This window comes from Betta splendens, chromosome 13, assembly GCF_900634795.4.
Source record: "Betta splendens chromosome 13, fBetSpl5.4, whole genome shotgun sequence".
NCBI classification, from domain to species: Eukaryota; Metazoa; Chordata; class Actinopteri; order Anabantiformes; family Osphronemidae; genus Betta; species Betta splendens.
In genome coordinates, this window is record NC_040893.2 from 21,014,603 (window position 1) to 21,037,086 (window position 22,484).

At 43.8% G+C, this 22,484-nt stretch overlaps 3 protein-coding genes across 4 annotated transcripts; 2 read left to right on the forward strand and 1 right to left on the reverse strand.

The window, feature by feature from the left end:
* Positions 1-1,145: 1,145 nt before the first annotated feature.
* Positions 1,146-4,398, forward strand: ech1 (enoyl CoA hydratase 1, peroxisomal). Its single transcript, XM_029170841.2, has 10 exons — positions 1,146-1,306; positions 1,599-1,761; positions 2,279-2,367; positions 2,441-2,565; positions 2,998-3,046; positions 3,173-3,237; positions 3,416-3,486; positions 3,716-3,787; positions 3,941-4,091; positions 4,173-4,398. The coding sequence occupies exons 1-10, from the start codon at positions 1,270-1,272 to the stop codon at positions 4,275-4,277; spliced, it is 927 nt and encodes a 308-aa protein (XP_029026674.1). The 5' UTR covers positions 1,146-1,269; the 3' UTR covers positions 4,278-4,398.
* Positions 4,396-16,656, reverse strand: cep295 (centrosomal protein 295). Its single transcript, XM_029170838.3, has 29 exons — positions 15,627-16,656; positions 15,097-15,297; positions 14,538-14,662; positions 14,372-14,465; positions 14,006-14,119; positions 13,773-13,913; positions 12,662-12,845; positions 12,326-12,505; positions 11,895-12,137; positions 11,421-11,512; positions 10,714-10,884; positions 9,886-9,962; positions 9,056-9,818; positions 8,812-8,968; positions 8,529-8,717; positions 8,220-8,450; positions 8,040-8,137; positions 7,624-7,711; positions 7,251-7,421; positions 6,916-7,064; positions 6,431-6,809; positions 6,271-6,354; positions 5,676-6,130; positions 5,447-5,581; positions 5,316-5,364; positions 4,934-5,221; positions 4,746-4,842; positions 4,570-4,669; positions 4,396-4,495 (listed from the first exon to the last, which is right to left on the reverse strand). The coding sequence occupies exons 1-29, from the start codon at positions 15,723-15,725 to the stop codon at positions 4,454-4,456; spliced, it is 5,196 nt and encodes a 1,731-aa protein (XP_029026671.1). The 5' UTR covers positions 15,726-16,656; the 3' UTR covers positions 4,396-4,453.
* A 153-nt stretch (positions 16,657-16,809) lies between these two features.
* On the forward strand, positions 16,810-22,465 carry med17 (mediator complex subunit 17). Of its 2 annotated transcripts, none has more exons than XM_029170840.3 (13): positions 16,810-16,931; positions 18,085-18,330; positions 18,569-18,732; positions 18,855-19,074; positions 19,168-19,304; positions 19,540-19,621; positions 19,734-19,886; positions 19,993-20,123; positions 20,204-20,388; positions 20,727-20,864; positions 21,342-21,459; positions 21,549-21,708; positions 22,117-22,465. In XM_029170840.3, exons 2-13 carry the CDS (start codon positions 18,096-18,098, stop codon positions 22,323-22,325), a joined length of 1,932 nt encoding a protein of 643 aa, XP_029026673.1. In that variant the 5' UTR covers positions 16,810-16,931; positions 18,085-18,095; the 3' UTR covers positions 22,326-22,465. The 2 variants fall into 2 exon arrangements, with proteins under 2 accessions (XP_029026673.1, XP_029026672.1); XM_029170839.2 differs by lacking the exon at positions 16,810-16,931 and adding an exon at positions 17,476-17,631.
* The last annotated feature ends 19 nt before the right edge of the window (positions 22,466-22,484 follow it).

The following is a 22,484-nucleotide window of genomic DNA, read 5'->3' on the forward strand; positions in this document are numbered from 1 at the left end:
TGTGGAGAACCTAATACTGATCAGCTGTGGCTGAAGGTGCTCCTCTGTCCAGCCACACACTGTGTGGGGGTGGAGGTGTCGTCTATAGAGAGGAGTTGGACCAGCATCCTCCTCTCAGCTACAGCATGTAGGGGGTCCAGCTCCACCCCCAGAACAGAACCAGCCCTCCTGATCACTTTGTCCAGTCTGTTACTGTCTGTACATTCATGCTGCTGCCCCACAGACCACAGCGTAAAGAATCTTCAGCTCCTCAGCCAAGCTGCATTTGTCTTTGGTAGTGAGGTTAATATACACAGTTATATACAGCTACACTTGTTTTTTATGTTTTTGTGTACAACAAAGTCAAGAGACCATTTATTTACTTAAGCATCTGTTGAATTTGCCGATGACACCACCCTCATCGGCCTCATCTCTGACGGAGATGAGTCGGCCTACAGAAATGAGATCAGTCTGGCGTCTTGGTGCAGCACTAACAATCTGGAGACAGTGGGAATGACACTGCCATCACTGAATCCATCCTCACGTCCTCCATCACAGTCTGGTTCGCTGCAACCACAGCCAGAGACAAAGCCGAACTGCAGCCGTTAAACACGACCACCTCCCGTCTCTTCAGGAGCCGGAGACAGGCAGCCAGGATTGTAGCCGACCCCTCTCACGCAGGACATTTTAGGAGAGAGTTCTAAAATTAAAGCTTTAATTAATTTAGTTGTATTTATTTATTTATTCATTGTAAACTTACTTCCAAAAGTATATTACAGTAACAATTTTGTATTATAAATTTTTAATATATCAGTTTAATATAGCATTCAAAACAACATCAATGTACACATCAACATACACATATTGCATCAGAGAACACAGAAGTATAACTAAAAATTAATGTACTTGGCAATAAGTTGACGTTGAACATATAAAAATAGTGAGTTTGTATTACTTTGAAGAGTTCTTCAGAGGCCAATTGTATGCTCGGAATTTTTATTCTGTAGCAATTGTAGAGATTTATTATAGTGATGATGGGAGGGTCTTAAATCTGGATCTGTGGATGTCAAACTTTCCCATCATGACCATTTGTTGACAAGTTGTTATTGCATTGGCGCTTGTCCCGCCCAGACGATACCAACCACGTGACTTAGCAGTACATAGCGTCACAAAGAGGCGGCTAATCGTCGTTAGCTGTGCTATCTGTGCTAGCTACTGAGTCCGGCCCCCAGCCTGCGCTCTGTTCGCTTCAGTCCAGTCTCTGAACTCGGTGCAGACGCTCGTACGGACATGTTGTCTGGCATTGTCAGGTCTGCGCTCATGAACAGTAAGTGGCTGGTTTGGTTTAGTGTGTTCATTCTTTGTCACGCGTTTGTAATTAACTGGTGTAAAACCTCTAAAACGGCGCGAGGTAGTTTGGTTATTAGTTGGAGTCTTTGCCATTGGACGTGTATTAATCTTAGATGAGCCAACGGTTGGTTTGACGAAGTAGGCGAAAGGTCAGACTGCAACACTGAGTCAGAGAGAATGAAAGACGGACTAATAGTTGATGGATTGAGCCTGTGTTGATGTGTGTTGGCAGAGAAATGTAGACTCTTCCGCTGGTTTGCTCCTTTCAGACAGGCGGTGGCTGCCCGCTCACGCTGCGCTCAGAGCCATGTCCTCCACCGGTCCTACGTCTCCTTACACCACCCTGTCCGTCACACGTCCAGCACAATCCATCACACAAGTGGAGCTTTACCGCCCGGAGAAGCGCAACGCTATGAACACAGCTTTCTGGAGGTAAGTGCCAATGGATCTTCTCTTTAATACAAACAGGAAAACGACGGTTCTCCGTTCAGACGTTTCAGTTCGGTCAAACATTATTAAAGGATGGATTTCATTTCAATATTGTTTTTGTGATATATTGGGTAGAGTTGCTGTTGTGGTAACATGTTCAGAGTCTTTAAAGGAAAACTTCACCGATTTTCAATGGGGGTGGACCAAAACAATCTCTAGTATTTAGTAGTATTTAAGAATGAAGGGATCCTCAGATTGCTCCATAATTTCTATGCAGAGAAATGATCATCTATTCATCTGCAAAAAGCCTCTGAAACAGGCATAGGCCTTTTTTTGCTTTGGGCTCACCCACTACAGCTATTAGTTATTTAAATGATCATTCAAGATCGTTTTGGTCAACCCCTATTGAAAATCGTTGAGGTTTTCTTTTAATGAAGAGACTAATCACCGTCTGTGTCCTCACACTATTGGTAAACACTTCATATGATAGTGACAAACGCTGGTGTCATGTTCCCTTCAGTGAGATGGTGGACTGCTTTAACGAGATTGCTGCAGACCCACACTGCAGAGTGGTGGTGTTTTGTGGAGCAGGGAAGATCTTCACAGCTGGTGCGTTTCAGGACGGTGTGATGTGTTTCTGAATGGCACAGTGTTTGTAGTAGAGCTGCTTTTTTCTGTCCAGGTATAGACCTGATGGACATGGCCAGCAACATCCTTCAACCAGAGGGAGATGACACGGCCAGAATTTCCTGGAACCTCCGGAAAAAAATTTCCAAGTATCAAGAAACCTTTTCTGTTCTAGAGAAGGTCAGAGATGAAATGTGGTTCTGTTGTGCTGTGTATCAGCGTAGATAGTTTTCATTGATCAATCAACCTCCTCTCCAACAAACAAGCCATCAAGCAGATATTTACTTTTGTAGTCATCTAAGTCAACAGAAAATCTGTTGTTAACTCACTGGCCAATTCATTAGGTACACCTGCAGTGTAGTGGATTTAATTATAGCAACTTGGTCAAGAATTCTGCCTTCAAGGTTATAATTTTGTTTTGTAGAAACTTCCTGTTCTGCATAACTAATGGAAAAACAGCTTGGAGTTAGTTCACTCCAGGGCAAGCCACCACCGGTTATACTCTATTAAACCTATATTAGATTTATCACCTTCAAACACAAAGTATTGGCAACACTGTAAGAAGTAGCCTTAAATCTGTTAATACAAGTGCATTTGTGTTGCTTTTCCTAGAGTCCAAAGCCAGTTGTGGTGGCTGTGCACGGAGCCTGCATTGGAGGAGGTGAAACGTCCTCATCACACATTACTGTTAATGGGGACTGGTAATACCTCCGCTCACCAGCAGCTACCTGCAGCCTGGTGAACAAGGCACCTCCTAGTATACATCCTCGTGTGTTTCTGTGTGCAGGTGTTGACCTCATCACAGCCTGTGACATTCGCCTGTGCACCCAGGATGCCTGGTTCCAGGTGAAGGTAAGACACTCAGTACATCAATAATTGAGGCAAAGGAAATGAAGCTGATGAGAGGAACAGAAATGACAAGGTATTTCAGGCCTCATAAGTGAAGGTGTGTGTAATACCTGAGCAGGTGCTTAAAGGTAGAAACGCTCTGTATAACTTTAGTTTAACCGGTGTCTGGTGGACTTTGCAGGAAGTTGATATTGGACTTGCGGCAGATGTTGGAACTCTTCAAAGACTTCCCAAAGTCATCGGCAGCCGCAGGTAACCTCATCCTTTCGCTGCACGACAGAACTTGGCAGCGCTGACCCATTTCAACTGATGTTTTGACTTCACTATCTGAAGTTTCATCGAAGTTAATGCTAATGATTCATCAGTGAGCTGCATTAGACAGAACCCTGGATTCCACCTCGGATCCCTGTCCCCTACTTACAAACCCGCTTCACATTTTACAGTGCCACAGCTTCTTATGGCTCTGACATGTCTTCACCAGCCTCGTGAACGAGTTGGCTCTGACAGGCAGGAAGATGTACGCAGATGAAGCAAAGAGCAGCGGCCTGGTCAGGTGAGTCATTCATGTAGACAGTGATCGGAGTAAAAACTGATTCCATCTTTTCTAGTTTCGGTTAATGTAACTAATTGCCTAATTTGTTATTATTTTTGCTGTACTGTACAAAATAAAAGCCTATGGTTCTAAAGCACCCTGCACTTTCTCCAGCCGCGTGTTTGCAGATAGGGAGGCCATGATGGCTGCAGCTCTGGAGATGGCTGGTGAAATCGCTGCTCGGAGCCCTGTAGCTGTGCAGGGCACCAAAATCAACCTGCTCTACGCCAGAGACCACAGTGTTCCTGAGGCACTGGACTACATGGTAACAAAGTCATTCTAAACATTTTGTCCCGCTTGGGCTCTTGGTCCCAATACACAGGAAACCTGGTTCCTCCTGTTTCAGGCCACGTGGAATATGAGCATGCTCCAGACTCAGGATCTGATGAAGTCGGCTCAGGCTGCCATGGAGAAGAAAAGTCCTAAGACGATAACCTTCTCTAAACTTTAAGCCCCATCCAAACTGACATATCTGCCACTGTGGCCTTTTGGTGGGAGGGAAACAGTTTGTAGATGTCATCAGGAGACCTGAGCTTAACCTGCCTAAATAAAAATAACAATGCTAAAACTTGTGTAAAAGTAAAAGGTTTATTGATAAAATATACAGTACAACCAGAAAACACTCCATTACGGTGACGTTTGCCTGGCACGAAGCTTCTGTAGGGTTTTCTGTGAAGAGACGGTTGGACAACAGTCTTAGCTTCGACCTGACAGCAGGTTTAGGGTCATGTCACACGGCTCACCTTGTGGAACTCCTTGGCCTTCAGTCGGTTTTGTGCATAAGCCTCATGCCTACTCCTCATAGCTCTCTGATGCTTCACCTCCTCCAGCTGCTCGTACAATCTACGCAGACCCAGGACAATGTAGGACAGCAACGTTACCGCTGAAAGCATGTTGAAAGATTTTACTTATCCAGTACCTTCGAGTTCTCTGGTGCATTTCAGAAACGTCTCGTTTTCTGGGCTCTGGTGTGAAGGTCTTCACTCCGTCCACTATTTGCAGTCTGCAAGGTCTCCCTGTTTGGACATCAGCCAAATGGAAGTTGGTCTGATTGGGTTACATTGGTTAATCGACATTTTAAAACTTAGGGTGGTGCCCATTTAATACCTGGAGGAGGCTGAAGGAGTGATCTCTGCTCAAAAGAGCCAGAGCCTCCAGTTGTGTTTGGTTTGGGGATCTTCCGGTGAGGTCCTGACTTGCTTATTGCTTTGGAGGTGACCGGTTCAGAATTAGCTGGGCCTCTGGTCATCTCAGGTCTACTCTTGGCCACACAGCCTTTGGCTTTAAGTTTCTCCACTCTTTGGGATGATTTGTGAAGTAGGATTGCACGCTTCTGTCGGTAAACATCCTCCTCCAAGTTTCTGCCAGGAGTCCACTGGAACTCTAGAAATGTCACTGGATGAAGGGAGAACAACGACACACAGTTCATCCCAGGACACATGAGTGAAAGCCTCCCAGTGCTGCCCCTGCATTAGACATGTTCATGTACCTGGACAGCTTTGGTGCTTCTCTTCTGGCAATAATGTGAATTCTGGCCCCTGAAAAATTGAGGTTTATGTAAAGATCAGAAAAGGTCAGCGTTCATGGTGGATTCCAGGAAGGTGATATTTGTCTATTTACCGTTTTCTCTTTCTGTATTTTCTCATACTCTTTGTCTGACTGTTCATCTTCTTCACGTTCATCCACTGTGGTGTCAGCAAGACTCACTAGAGTTATCCCTGATCGCTCCAGAAGCTCTCTCTCACTGGAGACGTCCTAGAAGCACAAAACATAGCCAGCAACTCAACACAAATTACAAAACACAGCTTCACATAAAGGGGAAACAAGGTGAACAAACATTTAGCCATACCAACACTTTACTGAGGACAGGAAAGTCATATCTGAGGTCTGAACTATGCTCTACAGCACAGCGGCCTTCGGTTGTGACCGGGTCTCCGTCATTCCTCCCGTCAACCTCCTCCTGCAGCGTGGACATGTCAGATGTGTCACACAGGGGTAAATGTGATACAGTCACTGCCATTGGATCCACGTCAGTGCTAATAGCAGGACGCTCCCTGAGCACAGATAAACACATGTACTGCTCTTGTGAGCGAAGGCGCTCAGGGGACTTTTCAGACCCCACCATCTGGTCAGGGTGGGTCTCATTCGCAGGGCTGGAAACAGGGCTCAGTCCCCAGGCTGACTGGTCTACAGGAGAGTCTGGAACATCGTGTTCAGGCAAGTGGAAGGACGTGGAAAGATCTGCAGTGTTGTTGTGTGTGACCTCAGGCAGGAGCGGGTAAAACGAGTCCAAGCCAGAAGATGCTGAAAGCAGTGAAAAATATGAGAACAGTCCAAAAAGACTAAGACAGAGCTCAGTTTAAGTGTACAAACCATCATAACATTTGTTTGATAAAAACACGTCTGGCTAAAAAAAATGTCCTCATTGCTCATGTCTGTGGTACCTTCTGTCCTCTCTGGGGCCAGGTCTGGATCCAAGCTTTGAACAGTGCCATGAAGCATGCTGGCCTCCACATGGCTTCTTTCACCTAAACATAGAGAATCAGATGACAGCTTAGCAACTGGACACGAACGCCTCAGTGTTAGCCTGGATCCGTTGTTTACCGGAGCTTTCACTGTGATGCTCATCCAGCTCCCCGACCAGCGGTCTCATCTGGCTTTCCCCTTGACCATCATTCAGCCAGGTAGTTGACTGCTCCAAACCCAGCAGACCCATGAGGTGACCGGCGTAGAAATCTTCTCCCCTACTCAGCCAATGAGTGCTGCCAATCATCCGACTCATAGTGGAATCCCATCCATCTGGATCTGAGCACGTTGGCAGCTGACCAATCATGGACGAGTGAGCAGAAGGGTGTCCGACCAGTGGCACCTCAGCAGACTGCTCAGAACCAACACAGGATGACTCCTCTGCCAGTTGAACAACGTCTGGGTCTTCACTGTGGAGCACAGGCCTCAAGACTGGACTTGCTAAACAGTTATACTCCTGTCACAGAAACCCCACAGAACACAATTATAATGTATTGGTAGTTAAATGTAAGTGATGATGCAGATGAACAGTTTGAACTCATTCCACACAGTAATGAACTGACCTGAGTGCTCCTCCGTGTGCCTGCTGCATTTGAGGATGAAGGCCCATGACTCACAGACCTGGCCCCAGTGGCAGCTCCATGCTCTGGGGCTTGACCCAAAGACCGCTGAACTGAAGTTATTGGTACCTCCACATGTGGAGCTTCACAAGCTGATATCAACAAAGAAATAAAATCTCAGGAAGTTAACATGGTAACAGTTTCAAGCAACACACTTAATTTTTTGGAGATCTACAATCATATTAATCAGTAGGTGAGCAGGTGCTTTAGCAAGTGTGTGTACAATACTGCAATCAGTTTGGAAAGATAGAGGAGGAAGGAAAAAGGATGTATGATACCTGCCATCCCACACGTGCTCAGGGAAATGTCAAGTTCCCTCATGTATTTCTGTATGATTTGCTGGATACTGCTATCATTAAACAGAGGACCTCCTGCAGTGGAACTTTGACCGGGCAGAGAACCAATATGGATGAGATCTGCTCCCGTGCTGACTTCCTGGTCACATCTGTCTGTGGAAGACAGAAGTACCAAAAATGTTTCTGACTTTGTAAACTAGAGCAGCTGATCATTTGTGTCAATGAACCAGCTAAGCTCTAAAATTTCAAGTCATCGTTTTCTGCCCTGTGCAGTAACACAGGTGGTTTGCGGAAGGGGACCGGTCAGATTCAGAAGGACAATGTACCAACAACACAAGATGCTGTTTTCTCTCACCGGCATTCTGATCAGGCTCAGTGGAGATGTAGCTGCCGGTTGAAATGGTGGATGAGAGGCAGTCAGAGTCAGCAGCCCTATGGGGCGACTAACACAGAGCAGAGCATGGTTACTGACACAAATTATGGAAGGTTTAGTCACTTACTGAGCTCAGTTCAAGTGTAGAAACCATCAGGAAATGTATATTAAATACACTTCAGGTTTGAGAATTTGACATCATCGCTCAGGACAAACAAACACAAATGCACATACATTGACACACAAAAACAAAAAAAGAAACAGCTTCTCGAGCATAGATCACAGGCCGAGGCAGGGACTGCCAACAAGCTCAGATTCGGCTAATTTTCATCACTGATCCACAACATGTGAACCTCAGAGGACACTATGAGCTGTTCTGCACATCGTGAGCTGGTTACCTCTGTGTGGGACGGGAAGCTTAAGACCACAGGACCAGAAAGGTCAGCTCCTCTTCCAGAGTCAGAGGAAAGAGGTGAATTAACGCTGAGCACTGGATCTGAAAAACAATGAAAGAATCCTTTTAATCCAGTGTCTCTGCCTGCGCTCTCCCTTCAATAATTGCTGATCTTCGCACACACCAGGCCTCAACGGTTTATGAGAGGGCCCTGTTCCCATCAGCAGTCGCTTTCTCCAACTTCCTGAAATCGCTGTAGACCCAGACAGACTTTCATCTGTCGGCTGCCCACAGCCGGACAAGGCGAATGGCTGCAGAGCATCGTCCAGGGCTACAGACCATTCACATTCCTCATGCGCTTCCCAGACTCCTCCCGAGTCTGCAATGTGGGAAGCAGCCACACTACCCTCTGCACCTGGGGATGGAAATTACAGTCCGGTCACCTGACATTTTCCTCCATAGATTGACATGTGAGAAAATCAATTTCCCTTACCGGTTATCAGGCTGTTATCAGCTAGCATCTCCACCTCTTGAATCACACTGAGCTCGTGCTGTTCAGTCATCACCTTCACGGTTCCCAGTCTGACTCGAGTCACGGGGGGCTTCGTGACACGATGGGAGGGGTGAATTCCTGTATGTAGGACTGATGCAGGCCTGGGAGCATCGGTCTGGATGTCAGGGTCTTAAACATGGATAACACCACGCTTCAGAAATTTGAAGTATGAATGTGTGACATAAAAAGGGAACTTTACTTCACAATCCAACATCTCAGTTACCTCTTTGGTCATGATTAATCTGTGAGTGTAGACGGGGAGGTTCTTCCAGGTGAGACAAAGTTCCTCCACTGGACTCCTCTATTGCTTTTAGCAGGGAGGTGAGTAATTGGAGGCGAGTTTGCTTGGTGTTCTCTACAACCTGTGGCTCTGGAACCAGCTGCAAAGAGTTAGTACACTGTAACATTAAAACAGCTAAGGACACCTCACTTACTTGTGTATTACTATGAATGAGAGCATGCAAAACCTTCTTTTGCTGCTTCATCTGCTCCATTTGCACTTTCTGTCCATGTCTCTGCTCTTCCTGCTGCTTTGGCGGCACCACTTCCACTCTCTGCCCCAGCCCTCCCCTCTGGACCTCCTGTACATAATTTCTCTGACAGTCCAAGTCGTCCTCTTCTGTCCTAAGGGACCCTATTTGTAGCTTTTTAAAATCCAGCGAGTCCATTTGTAAAAAGCTCCCAGATCTTGTGTCTACACAGCCTTTAAGGGGAGAGGAGCTCTCGGTGACGCTTCGACTAATGGGATGGACAGGTCCAGACAGGGGCCGGATGTTTGCAGAGTGATGTGTTGTGAAAGGTTTGTTAGCCATTGATAGTGTATAGGATGATGAGGGCCTCAGACTGCCTGGCTGCTCCGTTACTCCATCCAGTTGCTGGTTCCTCAGACTGTTTGACATAGGTTTCAATTTATCTGGCAGCAACTTGGAACCAACACCAAAGCTGGAGCCAGTAGAACAGACAGTTGAAACCTGCATGTCTGGTTCCCTGGTGGGAACCTCCATAGAAGTTTGCATTTTAACAGGGATATTTGCAGCCTCTGCTAAGGTCATAGGGACTTGCAGCAAATTTGGAAGATTTACAGACTGAGTAGTCTGCAGGGATTGAGAGAGGCCCGGATGGGAGACAGCAGGCAGCAGCAGGCATGAGGTCACACTGTAACGTATTCGTAAGGCTCGTTGATATTCCTCCAGACGCTGGCGAGCCACTTCCAACGACCTCTGGTGAATCCTACAACGATAATAAATGAATGAATACACACACAAGTCTAAGCACACTCACTCACGCACGCACGCACCTCTTTTGTTCCAACATCTGTCGCTGGTATTGCCTGATCCTTCTGGTGTGGTCATCTTCACCTGCTGGGGTTCCCAGCTGTATAATGGGGTAAATTGCATGTGAAAACTTGAATGATGACATATCAAGGCATTAAACTTAAAAAAAGTACAAGTAATTTTCTAAAAAACAATCTTCACTCAATATTTATTAAAATGACTAATACAACAAGAAGAGAACATGTACAGAAGTCTGAGAGAGTATGGACTGATGAGGCCTGTGAGACCGTTTCCAGACCACAGACTGGGAGACACTCTGTAGCGCTCATTGTGAAGACATGAACAACCTGACCCACGGCATCACAGACTACATCAACTAGTGTGTGGAGGTACCCACCCCGGAGGGTGAGGTGCTTTTCCAACAACAAGCCCTGGGTGACCCCTGAACTTAAAGCCTTACTGAACAAGAAGATGGCTTTTATCTCAGAGGACAGAGAGAAGCAGTGGCAAGTCCAGCATGAACTCAAATACAAATCAGGCCAACAAGAGCTACAGGGAGAAGCTGGAGGAGAGGCTTGTGCAGGAGGATGTTGGCTTGACATCCATCCTGTCAATTCCTCTCATCCACTGCATTAGACTGAGGAAACAGCAATTACTACATGCTTTAGCTGTAAATATGCACATATGTCCTTTTTATGCTCTTGTCTTTACTTTTTTTGCACAATTCCTTTGCCGTCTTCTTGTGGCTCTTCCAGCGATTGAATTTCCCCGCTGTGGGATCAATAAAATCTATCTGTCTATCTATCTATCTATGATTTTAGTAGATGCACTAGAAAAGCAGTAGGAGGGACCTCAGAAACAACAGGTTGAGGCCCCGCTGGTAGAGTAACACTTGATTCCGCTGCCGACTTCAGATGTTCTCTTTCCTGCTGAGCCTCAAGTAGCAACTGCTCCAACTGGCTCTTCTGTTCCTCGAGCTGCTGAAGTAAAACCAACTGCTTCTCCTTTTCCAGCTCCACCTCCTGCAGAACAAACGGAGGCTTTTGTAACATAACATCTACCAAGACCAAACTCCCATCATTTTCTGTAACATACGCAAACTTGAACCCAATTTTTTGGGTTCAAGTTTGTTAGTCCTATCTCCAGAGAATCACTCCAACACGGCTCCAGCCTCCACTGTGTTCACATTCACTTTGCTTTTGGTTCTTTACCACAGTACCTTTAGTCATTTATCTGTTTTAATCTGGAAATCAGATTAAATCTTGTCTTTTCAGTAAATCTAAACCCATTATGTAATGCGAAACATCTGCCTCAAAAATCTGTCCAAACCAGGCTTCACATTCTGTAGCACTACTGATGACTTGAGAAAACAAAGCTCAGCTCTCATATATATACATTTGCTTGTTATAGGTTTTTGTGGTCTCAGTGCCTGTATAAACTATGCCATTCATCATTAGACTGAAGGTTTCTTTACAAGGCTCTTGCCTAAATTGTAGCTGACACTGCTCCTTTCAAAACTAACCTGTGCTGTGTCAGATGAACAGAAATCATCACATACCCCTGTCTTTTGCTCCTCTTCTTCCATTCTGTTGACCAGTACACAAGGAGCTGGAGTTTCAGACTCTGTTGAATCCCCTGAGGTTTCCAACGCTGATCAAGTCAATATAACACAGGTAAATCCAATCAACTGCTGTAATATAAAACACTTACTCACTAACACCATCTTTATAGGTTTAGTTTGACAGGACACCTTTACACCGCCAACTCAACTCCAGGCAGGGTTACTGTCAAATTAAGATACACTGTGACACATTATGAATGTGAAGCTTAATTTAAACTCTGACCAGAATCAAATTCTGGCAATCTAAATCTAAAAGTAAATTGTTAAAATGTGCTAATTAACTAAAACACACTAACATTGTGCTGACCTGACCTTTTGATTTTGAAAAATAATATACGAAATTTTGGACGTCATGTTAAGCATCTGCAATTTACCAGATGTCTGCAGCTCTGGACCAGACAAATGACTCACCTAGAGGTGAGTGGGAGGGCTGCAGGAGCTTGAGAGGGGGTGGGTTTTCTTTCTCCTCACTGGTCAGGGAGCCTGTGTTGATGGTTGTGTCGTGCTCTGAAGCCTGATTGCTGAGAACAGGAAATGAATCAGTGGTAGGGACCCTACTGCTGTGGTCAGCCCACTGGCTCCTCTGGCTTTGGATACGATCCAAGAGTTTCCTCAGCGCTGGTCTGGGAGCAGGTTTGGGTTTGTCAGACTGCACTGAAAGAAAATAAATGTAAGTGTTATTTCTTTTAAGGAATTTAGACTGCTGCGTGACAGATTGAATTCAAGTACCTAGTTTTAATAATATTCATTTGTTGAACAAACCAGAGTTTTTAGATTTGAATAAATAGTAAAGATTAATTGGAACAACTGCTAAAAACTGCTTTTATGTTGTATGTCTTTACCATGAACACGTGTTTCTTGCTCATTTCTTTCAGCTTCTTCTTTAGCATCAGGTTGTGCGTTTTCAGTGTCTGGTGTCACTACTTCATCCATTGTGATGTCCAGCTCTTGGTCTTGACTGTTTATTGAAAGAGCTGGTAGAGTTTCTGGCATCAACTGGACCATCAGGTCACCTTTAACCCCTAGGATTGAATTTTTTTTATTAAACAAACAGCTAAACAAGTAAATAAATTCTATAAAACTTGTAATACAGAAATCATGACACACACTTCTGTGACTGCTCTTAAAACAAAACAAAAAACACATTCACAGCAAAAAATTTTACCACTGGCCCTTACTCCTCTCTCCGGTGTACATGTCCTCAAAGGCAAACTCCATCTCCCTCTGCAGGTCCTCCCTCATCTCGTGTCTCTTGTACAGAGGCTGGAAAATCTGAGGCGGCATGTGCGACACCTGCTGCCTTCTTCTCAACAGATCTGTTTGCTGCATGTGCTCAAGCTCTACAAGCAAGCGCTTACGATCCTACAGGAGTGCATAAAAAACTGATGAGCTGACCTTCACAGATTGATGAAAGACTATTAAACATGTTAAGAAATGATTTACTTGCCATTACTATTAAAAAGGATACTTTATCAATTTTCAATCAGGATTGACCAGAACAATGTTGGGTAGTATTTAAGAATGATGGGACACACTTCATATTCTCTATGCAGAGAAATTATCATTTATTTCTCTGCAAAAGTCCTGAGACATTGGTTGCTCTGTGCGCATAGACTACAACTAGTGCTTCCTGGCCTTCTCTGTACCTGCCCCAGCAACAGTCAGGCTGAGAGGGGGTGGGACCAGGTGGATTGGGGAGGGGGCGGGGTCAGCATGCTGGAGCGAAACCCATTTTGCAACAGACAGCAGAGAGCTAGATGCATTGTGTGTCTGCGCAGATAGAAGCACACTGAATATCCCACCGCTGCAATGAATCTACCGCTGCCAGTTTCTCTTGGATGAAGTTGTGGATTCTACTGCTGACGGGGACATTTGTGTGTATTTGTGGTCAGAGGAGCGGTGGAAACTAGCTTCAGGATGCCAAGAAGAAACTAAAAAAAAAAAAGGTTGAGTCGGTAATATATTCAACCGTCTATTGTTTTTAGCTTGCGCTGAGGTTTGAGTACAGTTACGAGCTGCTACTTGTCGTGTTTTGGACATGGTAGTACTCCGGAGTAGCGCTAGCTTACATTGGAACTTTAGCCTGTGCATTAGCCTGGCTGGCAACAACTCTAATACTAATAAAATAATTAATTTCATCCTTTAGTAGGCAACATCAGCCGGTCGCGTATCGTCAGAGATTCTTAGAAGGGACAACTGTCTTGTAACCGGAGGAGTGACGCCCTGCAGTCTCTGACTCTGGTAGGACCAATCACAGCAGGTCGGGAGGTTTGTCAGTTGGTCTTTTACCTGCATAAGATGTTCTCTCCTCAGTGCTTCCTTCCCTCGAAGACGGGACTTTTCAAGCTGCTCCTCTCTTTTCCTCTTTTCATCCGTCTGTAAGTGATGCTGTCTCCTTGCCTCCAGCTCAGCTCCTTCATGGGCATTAGTCTGTAGAGGCAAAAGAATTACAAAATCTGAGAGAAAGAAAACTAGTCAGCCTTTGGCTTAGGATTATACAGTCTAATAACCAGGAGGCTCACCTGCTGTGCGTGTCCCTCTCTGTTCACTGTGCATTCAGGCATGTGATATGTTAACGCAAAGGCCACTACGTCAGATTTCTTTACTACATGGGGATTCTTGGAATCAGTGTATTGCTTGAGGAGGGAAAGACTATGTTACCTTCAGTTCTGAACAGACATTTGAGCTCACAATTAGGGTAAGACACTTGCTCTGACAGGCTTTACACATTTTATCTTGTGATAGCTCATGTCATAAAAATCACCACAACACATGAAAGACATAAAGCATATAAGCCCAAGCTTAAACGTGATTAATTAAATTCAGGTTCATTGTCAGTAAGATAACAGTAAGATGAGACGGAAACATGGCACAAGGGGAATAATCACCTTCACTGTGTTTGGGGGAGGAGGTGGGAGGCTGGCCACTTTTGCTGCTCTTTCCTTTTCTGTCTGTAGTGCCATCTTTCTGGCATTTATAGCTCTAGGGGAAAACAGTATTTACTTGAATGTTCAGTTCATTCTGATGAAATAACATATTTGTGATGTTACTTACAGAGTTTGCACTTCGTGGTCTTTAAGCCTCTGTAATTTGAGCTCCTTCAGGGCTTCACAATAACGTTCCTCTGCTTTGGTATGATTTTCCACCTCCTTCTGAGCTACAGCTGCCAAGTCAGGTTTCTTTGTGTAGACCAGAACATTTACTGCATTAGACCAGGGATGGGCAAACATGGTCCTTGAGGGCAGCTGTCCTGCTGGTTTTCCAACAGTCCCTGCCCAGTTCGATCAGGTGTGTTCAGTCAATCAGCAGCTGAAAAGCTAACTGAAACGCCTGATGAAGATGATCAGCAGGAAGAGTTGGAAAACCAACAGGAACACCGGCTGTCGAGGACCAGGATTGCCCACCCCTGGACTAGACACTTATGATCTTATCACTAGATGATAAATGTTGGTCTTGGTTAGTTTGTCCTTCTTTGGGGATTAACATTTAATCATCTTAGTTTGATATTTTTTGATCTTGCATCTTGTTTGCAGTGGGAAAAGTAATGACAAGCTATCGCTTAAAAGACAGGTTAAAGTGCCTGGTTCCCATAGCAGACAAAAAGTGTTCTTACATTATCCTTTGCACTCCTGTGTCCCTGTCCCAGAAGCTGAAGGCTCTCCTGGTATAACCTCTGCAGCATCTCAAGTTTCTCCCTTTGCTGGCGCTCCCAGCCATGCCTCAGCTCCTCTCCAAGTTGTTCTAACTCACACTGTCTTCTCCGCTCAACGTCTTGGCGGATTTGTATTGCAATGCAACGCTGCTGCTCCCGCACCTAGAGTCAATGCAAAATACAAAGTCTGAACATTTGTCTGGAAACGCTCGCCTTAAAATCTGAATGTCAATCTGACGTGATCCTGACAAAACCTAACTAGACAATTGTTCCAAAAACAACATCACAGAGTGATTAAGTTAGATATTGTGTTGCCGATTAAATTCAAACAGGATTAAGTTGAAAAAATTTGAATGTGCCACGTTTGAACATGTGACAACTAAATTAAATTAGAGATCGTCATACATTAGCTTCAGTTGCCGTTTTTTATACTGTGCGCAATCAAAAATCACTGACACGAAAGCAAGCGGAAACCTAGGACTGTGTGTTACCTGTTGTATTCGTAGTTTTCTCCTCCTTTCCTGCTCCTCTCGTATCAGTCGAGCCTCTTCATTTGGGCTCGGCCTTAGTTTGGACACTTTTCTCCTCATTGTGTTCAACTGTGCTAATTAACGTTAGCAGACATTTTCCAATACCGACAAGGTTTCGGTTAGCCACTAGCTTCTTTGCTACTCATTCCTAATAAGGTGCTGTAATGTGACCCTTTATCGCAGATTAATTATGAAACTATTATATAATAGACCACCAATCAAGCCCTAACATTATGTTTATTAAACCAAATCCATGCCAACTGAAAAACGAACGTTTTTGTTCTAAACGTCACATCCGGCGTTTTAAACTTCCCGCCTTACGTGTCCGACCGAAGGTTCCTACTGAAGACTACATAGATTTATACGAAGAACGTCATATTCTAAAATATTTTTCCCCTAAACTAAACTAAGTCACACAATAAAAAATACGACTTACTACTCTACTATATTTTCTGTGTCACCATGTACAACTAACGAAAAACTGCTTCGGAACATAAAAGTACTTTCCTCGGGTTTACTTAGTGCAACGTCTGTTGATATGAGTAAATCGCCGTGTTATTTTTAAAAGGTCCCTTTAACAATGCAGAAGACTGGCAAAGTGCAGGGAGGGTCCTCCTCTGTCTGTAAAGGGTTGATTTTCATCCATGCAATGCATGTATAAAACAACTTTAGCTAGTAATTAGATGTGAGTGTGTGTACATGTGTTAGCATTCTTATTTTCAATCTCTGTACCTTCACGTGTGTACCTCCAACCGTGACAGCGATTAAAATGTGCAAAATAATTTCCCTCTGGTAAAATAACGATTTTTTAAATTTTGAATCTTGCAGTAATGAACACTTCACGTGTAGCAAAGAGACCCCTGCACTTTTTTGCCGTGAAGAACCCAAAACTATTGAACAAACGAAAAACTTCAAAACTATTGAATTTCATACATTTCAGTAATCTTAGATACAATCAAATTGATTTTACTTCTGTGCAAATATCACATTCACATGTAGATCTCCTTCAATTTGCTTCCTCATTTACTTTACCAATTATGCTGTGCATATTTGTCGTTCCATGTGTTTGTAAGATATTCATATAATATAAGTAAGTAAAAGTTAAAGTTTAGCAAAGAATGAACCACACCCCTGAGCGGTTGGCGGTAGTAATGGACCATTTTGCTGTTTTCCTAGCGTGTTAAAACAGAAAGAAGAAAAGATAAAGCAGAAGAAAAAAAAGCAGAAGACGCAGAAGAAGAAGCCACCCGGTACCTGCTCACAAGGGTGGGACAAAGATTAAGAATGTAGTTAAAATTAAAAATGATGATGATTGGGGTAAAGGACTAAAATTTAGTTTTATTGCCAGATTCAAAGGGAGGTAAGAAGGATAGTTGGATGTAGTGGAAATAGGACCAGGGATAACATTTGGGGCACACGGGACTCAATAGCACATTAAAGATGATGGGGAAACATGAGACAGGGCAGTGCGAGTGTGATGAGGTTGAGACATTGGAGCATGTGGTGTTATATTCTTTTATATAGTCGGCAAATGGAAGAAGATGATCGATTTACTTAACTCGCTGAAGGTTAAGATAAAGCTACAAGTTTTATTGAGGCTAGAGGTGGGGGATGTCAGGAGTAGAGCATTTTTTTGTTTTCTTGAGGAGACAGGATAAAAGTGGAGAATATAGTTTTTTTGTTACCCCAATAAACAGACAATATGTAGTAACGCCATAGAAAAGCCTAGTTGGTGGCGGTAGTGCGCAACCTACAGACCGCAGGCTGCCATTAAACAAGAAGAAGAGGAAGAGGAAGAAGAAGAAGAAGAAGAAGCAGCTGCTGCAGCAGCAGCAGCAGTAGTAGTCGTAGTAGTCGTAGTCGCCGCCGCCGCCGCTGTCGCTGTTTTAGCCCTGATGCTATTGATTTGTATATTTACATCGTTAATGGATAAGCTGTTTCACTGTTACTGTAGTTTATATTATAGGTGAGTTCTGCACGTATGAAAAATATAATTTATTTCAACTTAGGTTGTTTTTTCCTCGTCCTCGGCTATGACCGTGGCTGCTACAGCTAACATAGCAGAACGAAGTGATACATTCAGCTAGTGCAGCTATTAGCCCGTATGTTTGGATAAGTTAACATGATCAGCTATTAATTTTACTAATTTAAACTGGATTCTGAGACCCAAGCCTCTGAAAGATATTCATTTTACAAATTTGAACTTGATTCTAAGACCCAAGTCAGTTTATTTTACAGAAAATTCCACAGATCCCATGAAGCTCAAAGTGACAAAAATCATTTTGAAAAATTAGCAAAACGTTAATTACCGTGTTAAATGTCTTTTTTCAAATGTAGGTCGTGCACTTAACAAATTGCTCTGTGTTTTAGTGAATCAGGTAGTCCAAGAAACTAATCTCTGTTTGTGTTTCTCCTACAGTCTGTGTCATCATGTCTGGTGGTCCAGCAGTGAGGGTCAGCATCGAGTCTTCTTGTGAGAAGCAGGTGCAAGAAGTGGCCCTGGATGGGACAGAGACATATGTCCCCCCTCTGACCATGTCCCAAAACCTAGCAAAGTTGGCACAAAGAATTGACTTCAGCCAGGGATCTGATTCTGAGGAAGAGGGAACTGAGGGTGAACCCAGGGATCGAGAGTGGGGCAAGCAGGAGCAGGAAGAAGAAGAAGGTAATGTATGCTTAAGAGGTCAAAGACAGTTTAGGTCTGTCACTGATCTATCACTAAATGCTAATCTTGTAAACGTCTGCATGCTCCTCCATCTACCTGCTAACTTAGAATTTACAAAACTTCACTAATATAAATTCCAGCTCCAGTGATGTCTCTTGTTTTCTACTCTTTTTTTAACACATTTTAGAGTTACCCAACTCAAGTCTAATTAGCTGTTTTTTTTGTTTTTTTTATACAGGGACGGTAAAGTTTCAGCCATCTCTTTGGCCCTGGGACTCAGTGCGTAACAACTTGCGTAGTGCCCTGACAGAAATGTGTGTACTTTATGATGTGCTCAGTGTGGTGAAAGAGAAGAAGTACATGGCCTTAGACCCAGTGTCTCAAGATCCAACAGCTGGCAAGGTAAACCATTAGAAGATATAAATAGGATGGGCAAAACCTGAACAAAGGACCTACTGACAAACAATTCAAGTACTAAACTTTCTACTGCTTCACGTTTCTCCTTGTTTTTTGACTTCCTACAGTCCCCTCAGGTCTTTCAACTGATCAGTAAAAAAAAATCTTTGGCTACAGCAGCACAGGTCCTTCTGAAAGGAGCAGAAAAGCTCTCCAAGTCAGTAGCAGAGAACCTGGAGAACAGACGACAAAGAGACTTCAACTCAGAGCTCCTGCGACTTCGCTCACAGTGGAAACTACGCAAAGTGGGAGACAAGATTTTAGGAGACCTCAGCTACCGTAGCGCAGGTGATTTTTATTCTACAAATTAGCATGATGACCTTTTTAAAATTACACTATACATATTACAAGCTAATGTGGTTTAATGGTTTATTCATGCAGGTTCCCTTTTTCCTCACCATGGCACATTTGAGGTGATTAAGAATACAGACATTGACCTGGACAAAAAGATCCCAGAGGACTACTGCCCCTTGGATGTCCACATCCCCAGTGATTTAGAGGGATCTGCTTATATCAAGGTGTGAGAGAGGGAAATAAACATCTCATTTCATGCTGGGGTGTTTTATTAAAACATCTGTAGCGGTTTCATGTTCTTCACTTTTACTGATTATTTATTTGTGACTCTTTGCTTATCTGCATCGCCCAGTCAGCTGTAGCTCTTTTTATTTATTTTTTTGCTGCTCAGGTAGACTTATTGTTACGTTTTTTTTCTACACGTAGATAGTAATTATTCAGGACTGTGTGCATTGTCAGGTATCCATTCAGAAGCAGTCTCCTGACATTGGTGATATTGGAACTGTCAGCTTGTTCAGAAGACCCCCCAAAACAAAAGCCGGTAAGTTTAAGAACACAAACATGATTTTATGATGACAAAGCTTTTCAAGGTAGAAGTAGCAAGCTATTGCTAAAAACTGTACCATTATATGTTTGTTCGTTTTCCTGCCCAGGCACCCAGCCATGGCACGCAAAGCTTGAAGCGGCCCAGAATGTTTTGCTGTGCAAAGAAATCTTCGCTCAGCTTTCTAGGGAAGCTGTTCAGATTAAATCCCAGATCCCTCACATTGTTGTGAAAAATCAGATCATCTCGCAGCCTTTCCCAGGTCAGAACAGAGAGGAATCTTAGATTTGATGCATGTTTAACAGGAAATGTTTAACAGGAAATAAATTAAAGGTACTTACCCCTTGTTTGTTACTGATGCTTTATAGGTTTGCAGTTGTCCATTTCGCTGTGCCATTCTACAGGTGATAAGAAAAACCAACGGACAACCCCAGAAAAGGCCAGTCCCGATGACCACCTTTATGTACTGGAACATAATCTACATCAAATGATGAGAGAGGTGAGACTGTGAAGTCACTCTGCATCTCACCTGAAGCTACCGTTTTCCCATTCAACTGACGAACATTGTTTTTGTGACAGTTTCACAAGCAGCAGCTGAGCTCTGTGGTGATGCCACATCCTGCTAGTGCCCCCTTCGGACACAAACGCCTGCGTTTAGCAGGGCCACTGGCCTACAACAAGGCTGAGATCTCCAACCTGCAGCAGAGTGAGGGGCTGCTGGAGAAGATCATCAAACAAGCCAAACACATATTCCTACGTAGCAGGTAACTTTAAGATCAGACTCTTCCAGTGCATCTTCTTTTAATCCCTACTTGTTGGACGTCATGGCCTAGGAGAGCGTCATCTATATCATGTCCCTCAAATGTCTATTTGTTCATTGACTGTATATATAGGCACTAAAAATATGCATCTAATGAACATTTCATTGGTTGCAGCGTGCAAAAAGCATTTTTAATAAAAACTTGCTCCTCAATGTTTGCATTTCCAAATCTGGTAACGGTTATCGTTGTTTGTCTTGTAGAAATGTTTCATAACAGAATTTGGTATTTTGTCTTTAGGTAAAAGAAAGCCCAACAAACCAATTTTTCTTTTAAATATCTAGGACAGCGCGAACCATAGACAGCCTGGCCAGCCGCATTGAAGACCCTCAGATCCAGGCACATTGGTCAAACATTAATGACGTGTACGAGTCCAGTGTCAAAGTGCTCATTACCTCTCAGGGCTATGAGCAGATCTGCAAGTAAGTGGAGGAAATGAGGGAAGAATGAAAGGGCGTACAGGAACAAATGAGTTGAATAAGATAAACACCAGCTGGTCTTCAGCTCCAAGAGTTAGAATGAAGCAAGAGTTAATTAGTCAACTGTGAAATGTCATAAAGTTAAAATAAAGATAATGTTAAAAAAATATTCATTCATTAATGCACGGTTTAAATTTAGTAAAACCTGATAAAAGTAAATAAGTGCTTGATGAAAGCCATATTTAAAAGATAAAAATGTTTCTCAGTTCTTCAGGTTGGCCGTTCCACAGACGAGCACTCGCTCACTCATCTATCTTCTGAACGGTTCTATCCTTGTAAGGGCTACAGCCCATTAGTCTCATGAGTGGTGAAAATTAAGCAATATTTCAAATATACAATAAGTTTTTTTTCCTTTCTATAGTGCTTTATGTTCCCACCTGGTTTCATATTCAGATTCATTTCGTGCTTGTGTGTATTCAGGTCCATCCAGCTGCAGCTGAACATCGGCGTCGAACAAATCCGAGTGGTGCACAGAGACGGTCGTGTCATCACACTCTCACACCAGGAACAGGAGCTGCAGGACTTCCTCCTCTCACAGGTATCACACTTAGAAGCTGGTGCCTTTGACTGAAGCTGTATGTTTGCGGTCAACCGTTGTCCAGTGTTTGACTGCATCTACTGTAACAGATGTCTCAGCATCAAGTGCATGCAGTTCAGCAGCTGGCCAAAGTGATGGGCTGGCACGTGCTGAGCTTCAGTAACCATGTGGGGCTGGGGCCAGTGGAAAGCGTTGGGAACGCCTCCGCTGTTACTGTTGCCTCGGCCAACGGGGAGTACGCCATCTCAGGTGAGACGACGAGGTTGGATCTGCGGCCAATGCTCATTATGCATGCAAGTGTTTGTTTGTTTTGTAAACCTATGAATCATATGTATGACTCATGACATGCAAAGGCATCAAGGTGCCTTTGAAAATCAGATAACACTTGGTGTATTTTTCTTTTAACAGTTAAATAAATGGTAAGACATCCAGTCAAACTAGTTGTATTGCTCAGTTAGTCGGTGTCTCCAGACCCACCAATGTTCACTGACATTGACTGGAGCTGAGAATTAAAAATAAGTGACTTCAAACATTCAACCAGTTGATGGAATCTGATGGAATCTTGTTTGCCAGGATACAAATCAGACAATAAACTGACTTTACCAAGCGAGATGTTGGCATGATCACCGCCTCAGTACAATGTGTGTGTCTACTCAGTGCGTAACGGCCCGGAGAGCGGCTGCAGAGTGTTGGTCCAGTTCTCCCGCAGCCAAACCAAAGAGCTGCCCAAGAGTGACGTGATCCAGGACGGCAAGTGGAGCCACCTGAGAGGAGCCTACAAAGAGGTCAGCTGGAGCCGGATGGAGGGAAGAAACTTTGTCTACAAGATGGAGCTGCTCATGGCGGCACTGACCCCTGGTCCTTAGCCACTCCACTAAATACAGAAACGGAGTTCTGCAGACAAATGTGCTTTTTTCTGGCCCGGTCCATTTTGATAAGGTGCTGTGTGACGTTTGTGTACCTCCAACCAATTTAATACATAATAAAAAAAAACTTTCAATTGTCACTGGAAAATGTTTTTTTTT

Bases quoted from the DNA above. Each gene is read 5' to 3' on its own strand.
- ech1 (XM_029170841.2), top strand. From the start codon at position 1,270: ATGTTGTCTGGCATTGTCAGGTCTGCGCTCATGAACA. The intron at 3,238-3,415 runs GTAAGACACTCA...TGGACTTTGCAG, and splicing joins ATGCCTGGTTCCAGGTGAAG to GAAGTTGATATTGGACTTGC. The intron at 3,788-3,940 runs GTGAGTCATTCA...CACTTTCTCCAG, and splicing joins AAGAGCAGCGGCCTGGTCAG to CCGCGTGTTTGCAGATAGGG.
- cep295 (XM_029170838.3), bottom strand. From the start codon at position 15,725: ATGAGGAGAAAAGTGTCCAAACTAAGGCCGAGCCCAAATGAAGAGGCT. The intron at 14,663-15,096 runs GTAAGAACACTT...GTCTACACAAAG, and splicing joins ACAGGAGTGCAAAGGATAAT to AAACCTGACTTGGCAGCTGT. The intron at 11,513-11,894 runs GTGAGTCATTTG...TGACTTGATCAG, and splicing joins GCCCTCCCACTCACCTCTAG to CGTTGGAAACCTCAGGGGAT.
- med17 (XM_029170840.3), top strand. From the start codon at position 18,096: ATGTCTGGTGGTCCAGCAGTGAGGGTCAGCATCGAGTCTTCTTGTGAG. The intron at 18,331-18,568 runs GTAATGTATGCT...TTTTTTATACAG, and splicing joins GGAGCAGGAAGAAGAAGAAG to GGACGGTAAAGTTTCAGCCA. The intron at 20,389-20,726 runs GTAACTTTAAGA...TTAAATATCTAG, and splicing joins CACATATTCCTACGTAGCAG to GACAGCGCGAACCATAGACA.